The 20,315-nt window shown below is 47.8% G+C and overlaps 1 protein-coding gene across 2 annotated transcripts in view; it reads left to right on the forward strand.

Moving 5' to 3' along the window:
- MTCL2 (microtubule crosslinking factor 2) overlaps positions 1–20,315 on the forward strand; it is a 66,630-nt gene that overhangs the window by 25,547 nt on the left and 20,768 nt on the right. Inside the window, exons 4-8 of one of the 2 annotated variants that reach the window (XM_077778835.1) lie at positions 11,638–11,700; positions 12,383–13,564; positions 16,148–16,288; positions 18,970–19,095; positions 20,050–20,280. In XM_077778835.1, coding sequence (XP_077634961.1) covers positions 11,638–11,700; positions 12,383–13,564; positions 16,148–16,288; positions 18,970–19,095; positions 20,050–20,280 — 1,743 coding nt within the window. The remainder of the gene's footprint in view (positions 1–11,637; positions 11,701–12,382; positions 13,565–16,147; positions 16,289–18,969; positions 19,096–20,049; positions 20,281–20,315) is intronic. The other variant, XM_077778834.1, reaches the window with a different exon arrangement.

The raw sequence follows: 20,315 nt of genomic DNA on the forward strand, positions 1-20,315 counted from the left end.
CCCCCCCCCCCCACCAGCCAGGTTCTCTGCCTCCCTGACAGCTGTCTTATTCATTCATTCATTCCTCCAGCACACATTTCTTGAGCACCCACTGTGTACACTGTGTGCTGGACACTAAGGACACAGTGATGAATGAGAGACACCGGTTCTTGTCCTCAGGGGCCCCACAGGCTAGGGGCGCCTGGGTGGCTCAGTCGGTTAAGTGTCTGACTCTTGATTTTGGCTCAGGTCATGATCTCACGGTCATGAAATCGAGCCTTATGTCAGGCTCCATGCTGAATGTGGAACCTGCTTGGGATTCTCTCTCTCTGCCTCTCTCTCTGCTCATGTTCTCTCTCTCAAAATAAATAAATAAACATTAAAAAGAAAAAAAAGGGAACCCACAGGCTAATGAAGGAGATAGTCATCCACAAAAGAACCGCACAGCTATGGGAAGATTAACTGAAAAAGCATTCCACGATACCCACTGTGGGGCCTGGCCCTCTGCCGTGGCTTCCTCTTCTACAAAACAGGACAATAATACCCTGAATTGTTGTGAGGACTAGCTGGGATAACTTGTGTGGACACGATGTAGGGGCTGCTGTTTTGTGTAAAGTCGGTGCTGGGGGCTGAGCCTCTGGCCAGTGTCTCGACATAGATTTCAGGACATTAGTTCCTGCATGTGGCCCCCAGACACCAGCTGCTCTGTCTTTGCTATGTGAGTCCTTGCACTTGTGTGTACTTTCTGCGTTCTGCCATGTGTGGGGCATGCAGTGTGCTAGGTACCACTTTCTCTGCATGATTTTCATAAAGGCCCAATGAGATTGTGATTATACCCACTTTCTGGGTGAGGAAACAGCCCCTGAGAGAAGGAGGGATGTCCTCAAGGTGGCACAGACCCAGTGGGTTCTGCAGATTGCCTATTGAAAGCCATCAGCCTAGGTGACTGCTAGGGGCTAGGGTCCTCCAGAATTCAGGGGTCTGAGTTCCAGATGGCCTGGGGCGGTGGGAGGGCTTCTGACTGTGGAGGTGCAGCTGGGCCTCAGCCCTCTGGCTGCTCACGAGGGTATCCTAGGTTGTACATTGTTCTGGGACACCCCTCACCTTCCCTGAGGGCAGACGTGAGAGTGTTCCAGGGCTGACACATCACAGCCCTGAGGCCAGAACAGTCCATCAGCTGCCCTTCCTCCTGGGCATGTTGGTGTGAGGTGCCAGTGTCTTCTCAGTGTGGAGATGGGACGTTTGCTGCTAAGGGCTGCTGCAGAGCCCTGTCCTGCTCCAGGGCTGGGTGAGAGGCTCCCTCCTTCAGGCAGCCTCCTGTCCGCCATGGGCTCACCCGCAGCACCACGGACCACGTCCACACATCTCGTTGCTGGCACCCTTGATAGTGTGGAAAGGGGAGATGGTTTCAGACAGTGCCTTGGAGCTCAGCATGTTCCTGTTGTAAAGGAGAGGAAACTGAGGCCCAGACAGGGACAGCTTGCCTGAATTCACCCACCCTTCCTCGGCAGAGATGTGGCTGAGACCCTGACCGAATCCCTCCCTAAGTCTCAGCTTTTCCAACGGTGATATCGGGACAATAACAGTACTCAGCTCATGAGGTTGATTATAACCATTAATAAGACTGGGTAACCATAGAACACTCTGAAGGAGTTAAATAGAATAAGGTAGTGGGGCGCCTGGGTGGCTCAGGAGGTTAAGCATCCAACTTCAGCTTAGGTCACGATATCACAGTTTGTGGGCTCGAGCCCCGCATCGGGCTCTGTGCTGACAGCTCAGGGCCTGGGGCTGCTTCAGATTCTGTGTCTCCCTCTCTCTCTGCCCCTCCTCTGCTTGTGCCATCTTTCCCTCTCTCTCTCTCTGTCTCAAAAATAAATAAGTAAATATTAAAAAAAAGAATAAAGTAGTATGGCAATTCCTGAACAAATTAAATATGCAATTATTATATGAACCAGCAATTTCACTTTGGGATATACACCCAAAAGAATTAAAAGCAGGGTCATGAACAGACACTTGCACCCCTGCGTTCCTCACAGCCTTATTTACAATAGAAGCCCTAATGTCCATCAATGTACACACATAGAGTGGACTATTGGTAAGCTCTGAAAAGGAAGGAAATTCTGACACATGCTGTACCGTGGATGAGCCTGGAAGACAGGATGCTAAGTGAAATGAACCGGCCACCAATGGACCAGTATTGTGATTCCACTTACAGGACATACATTGGGTAGTTAAATTCATAGAGACAGAAAGCAGGATACAGGTTACCAGGAGCTGGAGGGAGGAGGGGGTGGGGAATTGGTGGTGTTCAATGGGTGCGGAGTTTTAGTTTAGGATAATGAAAAAAGTTCTAGAGGTGAATAGCGGTTGCTTGACAACCGTGAGTGAATGCACTTAATGCCACTGAAATGAGTACTCGAAAATGACTAAAAGTGGTAAATTTCATACTATGTATACTTTAGGACAATTTAAAAAAAGAATAAGGTAGATATATATGTACTGATGTTGAAAGATCTCTAAGGCACGTTAAACAGGAAAAGCAAGTGAGAGAGCTATATATATTGTGAGATCCCGCTAATTATTTTGAAAACGCGTACAGACCAGACTGGTTTTGGAGCATGTATGTATGTGTGTAAACGCACAGCAAAAGTCTGGAGGAAAGTCCACTGAACTGAGGAATGAGAGATGGTGGGAATAGCATATGGAAATGACTTTGCTTTGTATTCTTTTCATGCTGTAGTAAGGTGAGTTTTGGGGAGGGGGATTATTTGTTGTTTTAAATGTAGTCATGCATGTAAAGAGCCCTGTGTGGTGCTGGGCATACAGTAGGTGCTCAAGAAACACTGGTTCGCTTCCCCTTTGAAGGCGAGGTCAGGCCTGCTGGTCCTCTGGGGCATGCCCCTTGGTGTCTCGGGATCTGGGCAGGGGGCATGGCCCTGTGTTTATGTGCCTTCTCCCCGCCTCTTCAGACATGGTTTCCATGGAGGCAAGTGTCCCTGAGCAGTTCTGCCAGAGCTGCTGGAGTCCCATCATCCAGATCTGCCTTTGCCATCCTGACAGGTTGCTGTGGCGATAGTGTCACCCAGCTGGGAACAGGAGCCCCTGGCCCGAGATGATGTGGTTGCCATGGAGATGGCTCTTCCTTACAGAGAAGGGAGGGTGGCCAGCCCTAGCTGCACTCTGTGGTAGCACCGTTGCCCAGCTGGGTTGCAGCTCAAGAATCGTAACACCAGCCTCCCCCTCATCCAGTATCATTCCCCCTTCTTGTATTTTAGGCAGAAAGCCAACATCAGTGTTGACGTGATGTATTATAATCTGGCTGCTGTGTCTGAATGCTTGCTCTGTACCAGGCACCGCACCAGGCATTTTATATACCTCCTCACGTTGTGAAACGACCAACAGCCTCCCGACATACATCATGTTGTTATCCTCATTTTGTTGGTGGTAACTTTCTTGACGGTATTTTCATTGTGATACCACAATTCACATACTAGAAAATTTACCATTTAAAGTGTCAAATTCAGGGGCGCCTGGGTGGCTCAGTCGGTTAAGCGTCTGACTTCAGCTCAGGTCATGATCTCACGGTTCATGAGTTCGAGCCCCGNCAGAATGAAAAATTTTTTAAACATTTTCTAAAAAATCTAAAAATAAATAAAGCATCAAATTCAATGGTTTTTAATATATTCATAATGTTGTTACAATCGTCACTGTTATCTAAATCTAGAATATTTCCATTGCCTTTAAAAGAAACCCCGTACCTGTTAGTAGTCACTCCCCATTCCCCTTTCCCTCCAGCCACTGGCAGTCACTAATCCACATTCCATCTCTGTGGATTTGCCTATTCTGGCCATTTCATGCAAATGGAATCATGCAATTTGTGATCTTTGGTGACTGGCTTCTTTCACATAGCATAATGTTTTCAAGGCTTATCCACGTCAGAGCATGTATCAGTACTTCATTCATTTTTATGGTCAAATAATAATCCTTTGTATGAATATACATTTTGTCCAGTCACCAGTTGATGGACATTTGGGTTGTTTCCACCTTTTGACTAGTATGAATAAGGCTGCTCTGAACAGGTTTTGTACATTTTCAGTTCTCTTGGGTGTATGCCAAGGAGTGGACTACTACGCACAGATGGTACTGGGAAAAGACAGAGATGGGATTCTAACCCAGGATGGGACTCTAACCCAGAACTCTCCCAAAGTCACACCGACTCTTACGGTGCTGCCCTGCCCCCCTCGCCTTATGTAGGTGCCTTCCTAGGGCCCTGCTGTGTTTTCAGAACCTCTGAAGAAGCTGCTCACTTCAGTGAGTGAGGACTCTGTCCTTGCACAGGCTTCTTGTCCCGATTCCCATTCTGACGGGGTACACAGGGTGCTTGCTGACCATGGCATCATCAGATCACCTGGGTTCAAATCTTAGTTCTGCTGGGGTTGTCATCTGACGCAGCCTGGCCGTGGTCTGGGTGGTGCAGGGCACACTTGAATTTGGGGTCACAGGGGCTTGAGTTTGAATGCTGGCTTTGCTTGGAAATGACTTACTTGGAAATGACTCTAATGCTGAGCGAATCATGTAACTGCTCCAGGGCTCAGTTTGTTCATTTACAAAATGGGAATATTAACCCTACTTCTCAGAGAAGGCAGGTAGAGTGCTTAGCAGGGAGGAAGGACTTGGTGAATACTGCTTACCATCATCATTACCCTTACAGCTGCTGTAATGGCTGTGCGTCTTGAGCAGCGTTTACTTTAAATAAATGTTTCTGCTGCCCCTAGCCAGGTGCTGTCTGTATTGCAAATCAATGCCTGCACTTGGCAATGGGTGTCCCAGTGACTTCTGGTTTGGGTTTTATGTCTAAACCAGTCTTTGCTTCCTCCCCCCAGATGGTCATCCCGAGACAGAGCCACTGGGCCTCTGTCTAGCCGCTTCAGCTGCTCTGGGGGAAGAATGCCTCAGTCTTTGAGATGCGCCCCCACCCCAGGTCCCCTCTAGAGTAAATTTTGCACACATAGCACAGTCTGTGTTTTCAGTGAGACCCTTCCAAACATCCCCTCCATATTTGGTGAAAATCTGCCCAGCTGTTTGGCAGAAGGTTCATGTTATTCCCTGAAGGTTGGTCTTTGTTTCCTGGCAGCACGGACGCAGGGAAGGTGTTAGAGAGGAGGGGGGCCCTCTGGAGCTGTGCTCAGGCGGCCTCTCTGTGCGGGCTGGAGGTGCAGGGACACAATCTACTAGCCTTCTGGAGAAGGACAAGGGAGGACATAGCTCATGCTCCTACCAGGAGCCATTAAACTAAAGATGTTTAGAGGTGCCACCCTGGCTGCTCAGAGGTGGCCTTGTGTGTTGCTGGTAGGTGGGGAAGCCCCTGATGTGTGCCAGGCCAAAGAATGTGCCCGCAGGGTCCGTCACTTAGCAACGGCATTCCTGTTGGTGTCTGGGACTGTCCTGCCTTGCCCCTTCCTTCCCACTCTCCTGAGGCCCGGGGCCAGAGCATCTGCTCCTGGGGGCCCCACAAAGGGGCTCTGACAGGCCCTGGCTCCCTGTAGGGGCACCACAGCCCCCAGGCCGCCTGGCCAGCTGCTGCCCTGCAGAGGGGAGGAGGTCTTTGGGCTCTGTGAGCCTGCCTTGTTTTCCCTCCAGAGCTGAAGAGTAGTGTGGGAGCCCAAATGGCTTAGATGAGGTGGGGGGGAAGGGTCCGTTCTAACCAGAAAAGGCTGGAATTACTCCAGTCCTGAAAGGGTTTGCTGCTTTGCCCCCTCCTTCTCTGCCCACTGCCCTCCCTTTCTGGTGAGGTTCATGCCACTCAGAGCTAACTCTCTGCCTGTTGGAAAGGTGCCCAGTGACTTTTCTTGGGAAAGTATATTAAAAATATCAAAATGTGATTTTCCCTATCTACCCAACAGGTTATATACGCTTAGTAGAGAAAGATTCGAAAATACAAATAAGTCATAGTAAGAAAAAAATTCACCTGAAATCCAATATTCAGAGAGAATTACTCTGAGTAATTACCCAAATTATTATTTGGGTGGGAGGGGCATATGCTTCTAATACATTTTTTCTATTTACATGCACACTCATATTGAAATGTATATATGCATATATATTCACTCCCCCCCCTCCAACATAAGCTCAGTGAAGCAAAAGTATCATTACAAAAGCCCATAAATGCATGCCTAGCATCCCTGTAAGGATGGGCACATCAGACTCTGGTTGTATTGGTTGTCTTGGGCAGGAAACTGGTGACTTGGGTTCACTGTATTCCTTTTTGTGATTTTTTTTTTGAAGTATAGTTGACACACGAGGTTATATTGGTTTCAGATGTACAACATAGTGATTCAACAAGTCTGTAGTTACGTGGTGCTTGTCACAAGTGTAGCCACCATCTGTTACTGTGCAATCCTGTTATGATACCATTGAGATGATATTCCCTATGCTGGTGCTTTCATCCTCATGACCTATACATTCATAGCTGGAAGTCCATGTCTCTCACTCCCCTTCACCCATTTTGTGCCCCCATTTTTGAGGTCTTTGAAGTTTGGACTATATGAAAGTGAGTGGTATCCACAAAATAATAGAAATCATCAAAACCCTACATAAAATCGAAGGAAGCCTCCTCTCTTAACCACCTCCCTCAGTTCTACTCCCGACTCAGCGTAACCTATGGTTAGCAGGTTGGTTTGTATCTTTTTAGACCTTTCTCTATGCTCATACAATGTGTTCCTCTCTGTATTTTTAGAAAGTCAAGATGGGATTGTATTGTGTACATGGTTTCTGTAACATGCAGAAAAATGTAGCATGAACACAGACTTGTAAAAAACACTGGGTGTTTTGGGTTTTCTTCTGCCTAAGGTGCTTATTATAAAAATCAAAGATCACAGAGTCAAGTAAACATAGGAAGGAAAGAAAGTCTAAAAGAGCACCATCTATTTCAGTATTTTAAACACAGAGCCAGAGGTCTCCAAGGAGCTCCAGCTGGCTGTCTGCTCTGGTCACCCTCAGGTTGGGGAGGAGAATGCCTAGGAGGGGCTTCTGATTTGTTAGCATTGTATGGATCAACCGTGAGAATGTATTTTTGTATGTTAAAATTTTATTTACTTATTTAAAACATTTTTTAACATTTATTTATTTTTGAAAGAGAGATAGAGCATGAGCAGAGGAGGGGCAGAGAGAGAGGGAGTCACAGAATCTGAAGCAGGCTCCAGGCTCCAAGCTGTCAGCACAGAGCCCCAAGCGGGGCTCCATTTCACCAACCGAAAGATTATGACCTGAGCCAAAGTCAGCTACTTAACCCACTGAGCCACCCAGGCGCCCTTAAAATTTTATTTTTAAAAACATTTTCTAATGAAACAAAATTTTTTAAAGAAAAAGCTGGAAGACTGTGTCCCCTGGCTCCTAAAAATATGTGGGGGAAGAAGAGGGTCAAGTATAAGTTCACTGTATTCTCATTGTAAATGGCCTGGTATATATTCTTCAGACCTTTTTCCATCCCATGCGATATATGCAAGCGTGGGTGCGTGCGCGTGCGCACACACACACACCCCTTATTTTTATAACAATGGTAACATGCTCTAGGTATTTCTTTTTATTAACAGCTTTATTGAGCTATAAGTCACATATGATAAAGTTTGTCTTTTTAAAGTATATAGTTCAGTGGATTTTAAGGATATTCAGAATTTTAAAACCTTCACCACCTTCTCATTCCAGGATGTTTTCGTTGCCCCTGCAAGAAACCCCAAGCCGACAACAGTCACTCCTGCCTCTCCCAGCTCCTGGCAACCACTTAATCTACTTGTGGATTTGCCTGTGACGGACATTTTATGTAAATCATATCATACATTGTGTGGCCTTTTGTGACTGGCTTTTCACTTTAGCATGATGTTCTCAAGACACATGTGTGTTGTAGCAAATATCAGCACTTCGTTTTGTTTCAGTGGCTGAGTGATATTGCCTCATGTGGATATGCCACATTTTGTTTATCCATGTAGCAGTTGGTGGACATTTGGGTTGTGGGTTTTGTTTCGCGAGTTCCTTCTTTTTCTTACCAAGATGTTTCAGAGACTTTGCCACATTGTCAGGAAATCTCACTCCCCTCTGTCCTTTTTAATGGCTTTAGGCTTTATATGATCTCATTCCTTCATACCTGGTGGCTGGGACCTCTCTGTGCATTCCCCCCCCCCCTTCCTCTCTCCAGGGAGTCTGCAGTGCTTGAAGAGGCTATGGTTACCTGAAGAGGCTCAATTTTATAGGGAGAGGAAGAGGTTCACCCAGGATCACAAACTCAGTGTTGTGGGGTCGTCAAAGATCAGTTCCCAGCTGAGGCCACAGCCCCTGCCACTCAGCTTACGATAAGCAGACCCGGAACTGCAAGCCTGACCATCTTTCCCCAGAGCCCCTACCTCACCGCTCACTCCATGCCTGGGTGTCCTTCTGAGCACCCCCTTCCTGGCACCATTTGTGAGAGGGGCTTTGTGGGGGGACCTGTTTTGTGGCATCACCCCATTTCCTACCTTGTCCTCCCTTTTCAAAGAGCCCAGATCAGCCCTTCTCAAATACTGGCTCTTTGCTCTTGGCACCTTGAGTCTGAAATATCAGCCTCTGCCTTCCTGCCTCATTTGCATTTCAAAAGGTGCCTTTAGGATTTGATTGGGCTCCAAGATATACTTAAGACCCCAGCTGGAGTTCATTTCCCTGGCTCTCTGGTTTTCTCCTGAGCTGCAGATAGAATCACCTGGGAAGCTATTTAAAAATACTCATGCCTGGGACCTATGGTGGACTGAGTATATCAGAATCTCTGGGACCTTAGCCATCAGTATTTTTTTTAACTTCCCCCAGGTAATTCTGATGTACACGCAGGTTGAGAGCCACTGTGCTGCCTCACTGTGGCCCTCATCAAAGAAGGTACATTTTCTCCTTCCAAGTCTGAAACTAGATCAAGAGCTCTGTCGAGAATTAGTCCCAAGTCAGCTATGGATTTGCTGTGGGGCCTCTTTCTCACCCATCAGTGAGATGGGGGCTTGGAGGGCTTGGGTTAGGTCAGTGGTTCTCACCCTCAGGTGGCTATGAGAGGTGGGAGCATGGGGGGGAGGGTATGTATTCAAACACCTGGGGGTGTGGCCCCTGGGTGGCTCAGCTGATCAGGTGTCCGACTTAGGTCATGATCTTGCAGTTCTTGAGTTCGAGCCCCATGTCGGGCTCTGTGCTGACAGCTCAGAGCCTGGAGCCTGCTTCGGGATTCTGTGTCTCCCTGTCTCTCTGCCCCTCCCCTTTCATGCTCTCACTCTCTCTGCCTCTTAAAAATAAATAAACATTAAAAAAAAATAAAAAAACTCCTGTTTGTTTCACACCTGTTTATTCTCAAAAAATACCTGTTGAACTTGAAAAGTCAAAGGCAACCTAAGTGTGGTTTTGTACCCTTCTAACATAAATCATCCCTCTCATGGGAAGAAGTGGAGTGTTCAGTAGACCCCGCATCTAACTGAGTCGTTTTTTTAAATATCAAGAAACTTTAGTAAAAATTATGGTAACATTTTCTCAAATTCCCCTCTGTAGGGCTTGTACCATTTTGCATTCTTCCCAGCGATAAAGGAGTTTTCCTACTTCTCCATAGCTTCACCAGTAGAATGTGTTGTCCGATGTTTGGATTTTTGTTAATCTGATAGGTGAGAAATGATATCTCATGTAGGATGCGTAGTTGTAATTTACATTTCTCGTCTTGAATAGGGTTGAGCCTCTTCCTATGGTTACAAGTCATACCTTTTCTTGTGAACAGGTTTTCACATCTCTAGCACATTTTAATATAGGTTTGTTGGCCTTTTTGTTTTCTGTTTTGTGAAGCTCCTTATGTAGGCAAGATATTTGCCCTTTGTAGTGCAGTAAATTGCAAAATTTTTCCCCAGTTAGTCATTTATACTTTTACTTTTTTAGGGTCTTTCTTTCTTAATTTTTAAATTAATTATTTATTTATTTTACTGCTTATTTTTGAGAGAGACAGAGACGGAGTAGGAACATGAGCAGGGGAGGGGCAGAGAGGGGCAGGGGACAGAGGATCCGAAGCAGGCTCCAGGCTCCGAGCTGTCAGCAGAGTCCGACATGGGGCTCAAAGCCACGAACCGTGAGATCATGACCTGAGCTGAAGTCAGATGCCCAACTGACTGAGCCACTCAGGTGCCCATTCTCTGAACTTTTTAAAGAGAACCTTTATTTATTTATTTTTGTTTATTTCTTTTGAGAGAGAGAGTGCATGAACAGGGGGAGGGTCAGAGAGGAGGGAGACACAGAATCTGAAACAGGCTCCAGGCTCTGAGCTAGCTGTCAGCACAAAGCCTGATGCAGGGCTCGAACCCACAAACCGTGAGATCATGACCTGAGCCGAAGTCGGACGCTTAACCAACTGAGCCACCCTGGCACCCCGAGAGTCGAATGCTTAACTGACTGATCCACCCAGGCTCCCCTTTTCTTTTTGTTTATGTTTATTTACTTATTCTTTTTTTTTAAAGTTTATTTATTATTTATTGAGAGAGAGAGAGAGAATCCCAGACTTTGCACTGTCAGTGTGGAGCCCAATGCAGGGCTCAAACTCCTGAACTGCAAGATCATGAACTGAGCTGAAGTCAATTGCTTAACCAACTGAGCCACACAAGTGCCCCTATTTGTTTCTTTCTGAGACATAAANTGAACTGTGAGTACATGACCTGAGCTGAGATCAAGAGTCAGACACTTAACCCTGGGTGAGTGAGCCACCCAGGTACCCTGGGTGTTGTTTTCCATGTAGAATTTGCTTATCTAATTAAAAGTTATCAATTTCTAAAAACGAAAAAGAAAAGAAAGCTATTAATTTCTTTTCATCTTACCGGTTCTGGATATTTGAATTATGATTGTTACAGTGTAATTTTACATGAAAACTTACACTTTAATTGTAAAAATTGAGCAGTCCCTCACCAAGGGACTGCTAGGCCTCCTGGGTAATTGTGATGTTTTATCTATATGCATTTTGTTTGTTAGCATGGAGCTCAGATGGCTATTCAGAGTTGTTCTGAGTCGAGGCAAAGGGCCATGGACCAGTCATTGCAAGTGGGCTCCCTCTAGGGAGGGCACATGACCTTGGAGGAGGTAGCTGCCCTCAGCCAGTGGCATCACTGGGAGGGGACTAAGCGTCAAGGTCTTAGTTGGGGGAACAAGTGCCCCAGCTCTGAGGGGGCCGGGATCTGAGTGGAGCACCATAGCAGCCTCTGCAAGTACCCTGTCTGGCTTGGTCACTGCTGTGTATTTTATGCCTAGCTGCACCTGGCATGTAATAGGTACTCAGGAAGTCTTTGGTGAATGAATGAGAGAAAAAGAACAGAAACCCGGATTTCTGGGTCTTGGCCCAGGCCACCTGGATCATAATGGAGGGGTGGGAGAAAGGGGAAGAACTGGGCAGGCGTGATCAGAGTCATCTCGTCACTTGCTTCAGGCCCGCTGGGTGGTCTTGAGGGCCCCTCTGCCTTGGTGGGTGGTACTGGTGAAGGCCTGGACATGGTTGGGCTGGACTGGGCAGGGCGGGGGGCTATCATGGAACCCTAGGCACCTTGGCTACTCTTTGATGCACATCAGCCACATGAACTTCAGGTTTTTCATTCTTTTTTGTTTTTGTTTTTGTTTTTTTCAATTACTTTCTAGCATTCCTTGAAGAAAAGAGGAACTCGCTCCCTGGGGAAGACAGACAAGAAGCCTTCGGTGCAGGTATTTCCCGGCAGCTCCCTTAGCCCCCCGTGCAGCCCCCATAGGCGGGTTTTTATCTGAAGGTCGAAGGCCCAATTCCAGGTGGTCTGGGGAGTCCCCAGAGGTGCCCATCCTTCCTCAGCCTCTACTCTGCCCTCCTCTTTTTAATTGTCTTAGCTTTGATGCCCACTTCACTTCCGAAAGCCATGCCCCAAGCCCATGATTCTCACATGGGCAGATAGATACAGTGCTATGTGTACCACAGGTCAGATATAGAATACAGTTAGCCTCTAGTGGTCCTGGATTATAAGGGTGCCAGGCACTTTTCATACATTATCTCATTTAATCCTCTCCATGCCTCTGTGTGGAAGGGAGTGTTATTCCCTCATTTTACAGATGAGGAAACTATAGTAGTAATGGTAGTAGTAGAAGTAGCAACCATTGCCTGGCAGGATGTCGCCGACTCCAGGAAGCCTTCCTAGACTCTCCAGGCTGTGTGGTGCTCCATCTTTGCTGCAGTGTTCAAAGTCTCCTTCTCTACTCCCCCTCCGGACGCCTGCTCCTGGAGAGTCAGGGCCTTGTCTGATTCATTTCTGGGACCCTGGCACATAGTTGGTGCTCCCCGAAATGCTGTAGCTGGTACTGAGCCTCGCCCCACTAACCTTCCTGGGTCATGTCTGTCCCCGCGTCCATCGGGCCCCAGGAGGACAGCGCGGACCTGAAGTGCCAGCTGCACTTCGCAAAGGAGGAGTCAGCCCTCATGTGCAAGAAGCTCACCAAGCTGGCCAAGGAGAACGACAGCATGAAAGAGGAGCTGCTCAAATACCGCTCGCTCTACGGCGACCTGGACAGTGCCCTGTCTGCCGAGGAGCTGGCCGACGCACCCCACTCGCGGGAGACCGAGCTCAAGGTGCACCTGAAGCTGGTGGAGGAGGAAGCCAACCTGCTGAGCCGCCGCATCGTGGAACTGGAGGTGGAAAACCGAGGCCTGCGGGCAGAGATGGACGACATGAAGGACCACGGGGGCAGCTGCGGAGGCTCGGAGGCGCGCCTGGCCTTCTCGGCGCTGGGCGGCAGCGAGTGCGGAGAAAGCCTGGCGGAGCTGCGGCGACACTTGCAGTTTGTGGAGGAGGAGGCGGAGCTGCTCCGGCGCTCCTCCGCCGAGCTGGAGGACCAGAACAAGCTGCTGCTGGCCGAGCTGGCCAAGTACCGCTCAGAGCATGAGCTGGATGTGACGCTGTCGGAGGACAGCTGCTCCGTGCTCAGTGAGCCTTCGCAGGAGGAGCTGGCGGCTGCCAAACTGCAGATCGGCGAGCTCAGCGGCAAGGTCAAGAAGCTGCAGTACGAGAACCGGGTGCTGCTCTCCAACCTCCAGCGCTGTGACCTTGCCTCCTGCCAGAGCACGCGGCCGATGCTGGAGACGGACGCCGAGGCCGGGGACTCTGCCCAATGTGTGCCCGCCGCTCTTGGCGAGGCCCACAGTCCTCACACTGCCCGACTCTGCAGAGCCAGGGAGGCCGAGGCGCTGCCCGGGCTGAGGGAGCAGGCCGCCCTGGTCAGCAAGGCCATTGATGTCCTGGTGGCCGATGCCAATGGCTTCTCGGCTGGCCTCCGCCTGTACCTGGACAACGAGTGCGCTGACTTTCGGCTGCATGAGGCCCCCGACAACAGCGAGGGTCCCAGGGACACGAAGCTCATCCACGCCATCCTGGTGCGGCTGACCATGCTCCAGCAGGAACTCAATGCCTTCACCCGGAAGGCGGACACCGTCCTCGGGAGCTCTGCTAAGGAGCAGCCGGAGCCCTTCTCGTCGCTGCCTGCCCTGGGCTCCCAGGGGCCCTCCAAGGAGATTCTTTTGGCCAAAGACCTTGGCTCAGACTTCCAGGTAAGATGTGCCAGTCATAGCCCTATTACTTTTTTTGTTAGAAACTTACTACTGAATCATACGTAGGACAGAGAGGCACATAAGGCACAAGTGTACAGCTTAGTGAATTTCCCCCAAATGAGCACATTTGAGTAATCATCACCCAGAACAAGAACTAGAATGTGACCAGCACCCCAGAAGCCCCTCCTCACATCCCCTTCCAGCCACTATCCCTGCTCCCAAGGGTGACCCCTCTCCTGATTTCACTTGGTCTGTCTTTGCACTTTATATAAAGTGGATCATATAACACATACTCCTTTATGCCTGGCTTCTTTCACTCACTGTTTTGTTTCTTGTCTCATGTAGTCATAATTTGTTCATTCTCATTACTGGACACGATCTCATTGAGTGAATATGCCCCAATTCACTTAGTCATTTACCACTGATAGATACAGGGGTTGGTTTTGAGGCTCCCTCCTTCTTTGTTTTGCCAGGTTGCCCTTTGTTCTTGTCTTGTTTCTTTTGCAATTTTGATTTTCAAACATGTATTATTAAAAAAACAAACCAACTGGGGCACCTGGCTGGCTTAGTTGATTAAGCGTCCGACTTTGGCTCAGGTCATGATCTCACGGTTCGTGGGTTCAAGCCCCGCGTCGGGCTCTGTGCTGACAGCTAGTTCAGAGCCGGGAGCCTGCTTCAGATTCTGTGTCTCCCTCTCTCTCTGACCCTCCCCTGCTCACGCTGTCTCTGTCTCTCAGAAATGCATAAAACATTAAAAAAATTTTTTAAATTAAAAAATAAAAAAACCTATAAAAAAAGAAGACATAAAAGCTCCTGTCAGGTCTTATGCAAAGGTAAGAAATGTGGCTTTCTAAAGGTAATGAACTTCTAGCCTTAATGTGTATAAAAGGCTACTTAGAAAAAATCAAAATAGCAGATGCACTTGTCTCAAAAAAAAAAAACATTAAAAAATTTTTTAAAAAGTGTCATTGCAAAAGTAGTCCATAAGCATTCAAGGAGTTTTAGAAGTGCCTGGTAAAAAGGGAAAAGCCTCTCCTTTCTGCTTCTTACTGCCTATAGGTACCACTATCAATAGTCTGGAGCAGTGCTATCCCAGTGCTGAGGACAGAGGCCACTAGCCACATATGGCTCCTTAAATTTAAATTAATAAAAATTTCATTCAGTTGAAAATTCATGTCTTTGGTCTCCGTAGCCCCATGTCAAGTGCTCGGTAGCTATGTATGTCACGTGGTGCAGACTTAGACCATTTCATCATCAAGGCACGCCCTTTTAAATCTTTCTCTGTGCATTCTCTCATACATTTGCTTTTTCACCCAAATTGTCTTATGTGATACCTACTGTGACCACACAATTGATTTTTCTTATGTAATGTATCTAGTGGTTCATGTACTTATGATGCTGTGTTTATTGTTCATATACTTTTTGGGATCAGTGATCAGAACCGGAGGTGCCCTGATAAGCAAAAACAGACATGATTCCTGCCCCCCAACTTCTGTCATCTAGTGGGGAAGAAAGATTTAGTCAAAATATCCTGTCAGTGAATGTGACCTAGACTCTGGGGCAGGGAAGACCTCTAATCTGAGCTGAGATTAGAAAGATAGATTATTGGGGAAGAGTGTTCTTTTTTTTTCTTTAAAAAAATTTTTTTTTAAATGTTTTATTTATTTCTGAAAGAGAGAGAGAGAGAGAGACAGCATGAGCAGGAGAGGGTCAGAGAGAGAGGGAGACACAGAATCCGAAACAGGCTCCAGGCTCTCCAGGCTCTGAGCTCGCTGTCAGCACAGAGCCCGACACGGGGCTCTAACCCACAAACCGTGAGATCATGACTTGAGCCGAAGTCGGACGCTTAACTGACTGAGCGACCCAGGTGCCCTTCTTATGCACAAACCTTCTGAGCCAGCCCCAACTGAGCCTGTGTCCAACTTTGGCTCAGGTCATGATCTCACGGTTTGTGAGTTCAGCATCGGGCTCTGTGCTGACAGCTCAGAGCCTGGAGCCTGCTTCGGATTCTGTGTCTCCCTCCCTCTCTGCCCCTCCCTTGCTCATGCTCTGTTTCTCTCTCTCAAAAATAAATAAACATTAAAAAATTGTTAAAAGAAAAAAAAAGAGGGTTGCCTGGGTGGCTCAGTTGGTTAAGCATCCAACTTTAGCTCAGGTCATGATCTCACGGTTCGAGCCCCGTGTTGGGCTCTGTGCTGACAGCTCAGAGCCTGGAGCCTGCTTCGGATTCTGTGTCTCCCTCGGTCTCTGACCCTCCCCTACTCATGCTGCCTCTCTCTCTCAGAAATACATAAAACATTAAAAAAATTAAAAAAAAGAAAGTTTGTGCACAAGACAGACATTCACAGTATCAGTGCGCTCACCACTTAGCTCCTCATTCATCCTTTCGACAGAGACTCACTGAGTAGTTGCAGGGCTGGGTCTGGGCTGCAGAGCTGAATCCACTGGGGCCCCAGCCCTCAGGTGGGCAGTCAGAGTCTCTTATTAGAGCCCAGGGGCCTGGAGTGGGGGCTGCTTCTGGCACCCCTCGGGCCCCTCCCCATTGTTTCCTCTGGTCTCTTCTGCCTGTGCCTCTGGGTGCAGCCGCCTGACTTCAGGGACCCGCCAGAGTGGGAGCCCAGGATGCGAGAGCCCTTCCGCAGTGGTGACTTGGACTCCAAGCCCGACCCCAGCCGGAGCTTCAGGCCTTATCGAGCTGAAGACAATGAATCCTACGCCTCTGAGGTGGGCCTAGGCCTGATCAAGCAAGGGGGAGGGCAGGAGGAGAGTGGCCGGGGCCTCCCCAAAGCTGGGCAGTCTGTGGAGAAGCTTAGCTGGTGATCATGTGGATTTTGAGTATTCCATTTGGTTCTAAGCTTCCAGGCAGCAGGTGCAAAAAGGGAGATGAGGAAGTTTGGGCCATTCTCTTGACCCGACAAAAGAAAGCCTATAAACCCCTTTGAAGAAATTGATTTTGTTTTCCTATACTAAATTTCACTGGGAATTTAATAACTTATGCCATTTAGTGAAACCACTAATTTCTTTAGCAGGAAGGCAGCCGTCTTTACAGTCAGGCTGACTGGGTTTAAATTGTGGATCTGCTGCTATACACTGGCTGTGAGATTGTAGACCAGTCATTTTAGCTCTCTGACCCTCAGCTTTTTCATCTTCAAAATAAAGGTGCTGAAAAGATTAAATACATGAAAAGACTTAAATCTGGTCCCTACTGGGTGAGGATAAGGAGGAGGAGGATGACACATCTCAGGGCCTCAGGGGACCCATCAGTGTGGCTTTGTGGCCTTGGGCATGATCCCATTCTCTGGCTGTATGTTCCCCTTTGTAACATGGAGGATTAGAGTGGGTGGTGGCTGTAGAGTTTCTAGAATTCCCTGGTACTTGAGGAATTCCTGGTGGTTCTGAGCCCCTCTCCAGCCTGCTGAGTCTTTCCCAGCACTTCATAATGAACCAGAAGCAAGAAGAGTCTTCTGTGCATGGAATGGAGCCTCCTTGAGACTCCTGAGCTGTGGAGACCTCTGTGTGCTCCCCAACCTAAGAGCCCTTTTCTTCCGAACACTCTTAGGAAGGCAGTTTTATAGTCCCAGTAAGGCCAGTCTGCAAGTGCCCAGCAGGAGAAGCTCCCTTGAAGCTGATGGATCAAACACTCTATGTGGTCTGAGCTCCTAGCAGCCATGGCAAAAAGGGAAAAAACAAAACAAGACATGAGACACCAAGTTTTCATTTTCTGAGAAAAAGAGATAAGCTGAGTCACCTCCATGCATTCGATTATTGTTTCATTCAACCACTCTTTACTGAGCAGTGACAGTACTGGATACAATAGTATCCAGCCCTGCAAGAATCTTTAAGGTCAACTAGGCATACAAGGTATACCTTGAGTCAGAGTGCCTTCCATTGCCAGATGCCCATACTATTGGCCAGACAATAAATGTTATTTACAGAGGGACATCTTGCCATGCTTGGGATGGTTTTATGTAGGAGTGACAGATGACATTACTTTTTTTTTCCTGCTTAACATGACAGCATAACATTTCCCTCTGTTATGAGAAATACTTAAAAATTCTTTAGGGGGCGCTTGGGTGGCTCAGTTGGTTAAGCGTCCAACTTCGGCTCAGGTCATGATCTTACGGTTTGTGGGTTCGAGCCCTGTGTGGGGCTCCGTGCTGACAGCTCAGAGCCTGGAGCCTGCTTCAGAGTCTGTGTCTCCCTCTTTATGCCCCTCCCCCATTTGCTGTCTCTCTCTCTCTCTCTCTCTCTCTCTCTCTCTCTCTCTCTCTCTTTCAAAAATAAACATTAAAAAAATTTAAATTGAAGTATAAAATACATACAGAAAAGTACATTTAAGTGGATAGCTCAAATAACTTTCACAAACTGAACACTTCTCTGTCATCAGAAAGCAGATTAATAAGCAGAGCATGACTTGTCCCTGAAGCCTTCCTTCTGTCCCCATCTAGTCCCCATCCTGACTTCTAACAGAATAGATTAGTTTTGCCTGTTTAGCTACAAATACTTGTAAACACAATTTCCCCTCAAAATGTAGAGTTTTACTGTCTTTTTCCCAAGATTTTATTACATAGTCACTAGCAGCAATGAATAACTACAGCAAAATCCCTAAGCAGCATTGCAGAAAGACTTAAAGTCGGGATCCCAAAATTGTCACTTAGTTAACCGCTGTTCACATTGAGTGTGTGTCCATGTCCTTCCTGTTTTTCTGTGGAGATATAGATCTTTTTTACTTTTTATTGAAGTATAACATACCAGTGTACCTACAATAAAGGACACTATCCTTACGTGTACAGTTGATTGGACTTTTATATATGTATAGACCTATTAACCATGCATGTTAATTCCTTTATCCGAGTTGTTTTTAAATTTTTGCAATTATAGGGGCGCCTGGGTGGCTTAGTTGGTTAAGCGTCCGATTTTCGCTTAGGTCATGATCTCACGGTTCGTGGGTTCAAGTCCCGCATCAGGCTCTGTGCTGACTGCCAGCTCAGAGCCTGGAGCCTGTTTCAGTCTGTGACTCCCTCTCTCTCTGACCCTCCCCTGCTCACACTGTCTCTCTCTCTGTCTCTCTCCTAGAAATAAAAAAAAAAAAGTTTAGATTTTTACAATTATAAATAGTGAGACAGCAAACATCTTTGTGAATCAGACTCAACTTTCTCAGTATGTTATTTTCCTCAACTGCATTTTGAAGAGAGAAATGATCAAGGTGAAATTCTGATAAAGGTAGATTTGATGTGCACTGTTTTGTTTGATCTTTATGACAATCCCCTGAAGTAGGGACAGACGTTGTGCCTGATTTGTGCTCAAAGGACAGCTTGGGTCCCGCTTAACTCTCGTTCTCTGACTGCAGCTTCTATCCCCTTCCTGCTCTCTCCCTCTGTCTGTGTCCCGCATCCCTACCCCAGATCAGGGAGCTGCAGCTGGTGCTGGCTGAGGCCCATGACAGCCTCCGGGGCCTGCAAGAGCAGCTTTCCCAGGAGCGGCAGCTACGGAAGGAGGAGGCCGACAACTTCAACCAGAAAGTGGTCCAGGTGGGTGGTGCCCAATGCCCCCGGCCCCTGCACCAACTCCTCCTCTCTTCCCTGAACTGAAGGCAGAAACCTAAGGCCTCCAAGGGGCTTCAGAAGGCAAGGGTCCTGGGGAAACCTGAGTCTTCCGGCCCTCGCTGTACTTCATTGTGCCAGACTGGGCTGGAATCCTGGGCTTGTCATTGATGGCTTATGTGACCTCAGGCCAATCCTGTCTCCTCTCTGGGCCTCAGTTTCCCAACTATGAAATACTGCCTCCAGCAGAGCTGAAAACCTGTAGCAGAAAGGCCATAGGTCTGGCTGGTAATTAAGGCAGATTGTCTTGCTAATAGAAAGCATGTATTAAGCCCTTACTGTATATCAGGTCCATGCAGTGCTCTTTTCACACATTATGTTCTTTAATCCTTAAGGTTTCCCCTATGAGGTGTCCCCATTTTATAGACGAGAGACTGATGCCCAGGGAGCTGAAGCACATTCCCCAGGGTGAAATTCTAATCCAGGTCTCTGCCCTCTCTTCGTCATGACCTTGCATGCCTTCCTAGGAATCGCATATTCTCACTCCTGGCATGCCCTTTGTTCCACATGGGTCACCTCTTCCTTCCATCATGGCTCACCGGCACGGGTTCCTTACTAAATGTGAGCGTCCCCGTGAAACTTTAGCAGCCACTATGCGTTCATTATGTGATGTCATGGTTTTATAGTGAGAAAGAGCCGGTTTCACCTCTCTCGCTTCTCACTGATCCCTAATGGTGATTGTTAGGGATTGCTGCTTTTATCAGTTTCTCTTCTCTGGGGTTTATCTTAACAGAATGAACTGATAGTGGTGGAGCCCCTGGCAGGGATCACCAACAGGCACCTCCCAAAGTGTGCTCTCTGTCTTTATCTGAGGCCTGGAATGGGATGGCGTAGGGCTGGGAAGACAGCTGCAGGGCGCTCATGCTCTCGTTCCTCTCCCAGCTGAAGGAGGACCAGCAGAGGGCGCTCCTGAGGCGGGAGTTTGAGCTGCAGAGTCTGAGCCTCCAGCGGAGACTGGAGCAGAAATTCTGGAGCCAGGAGAAGAACATGCTGGTGCAAGAGTCCCAGCAATTCAAGCACAACTTTCTGCTGCTCTTCATGAAGCTCAGATGGTTCCTCAAGCGTTGGCGGCAGGGCAAGATTTTGCCCAGTGAGGGGGATGACTTCCTTGAGGTATGGATGGTTCCCCTGGGACTGAGCCTTGGGGG

This window comes from Crocuta crocuta, unplaced genomic scaffold (assembly GCF_008692635.1).
Source record: "Crocuta crocuta isolate KB4526 unplaced genomic scaffold, BGI_CrCroc_1.0 scaffold248, whole genome shotgun sequence".
NCBI classification, from domain to species: Eukaryota; Metazoa; Chordata; class Mammalia; order Carnivora; family Hyaenidae; genus Crocuta; species Crocuta crocuta.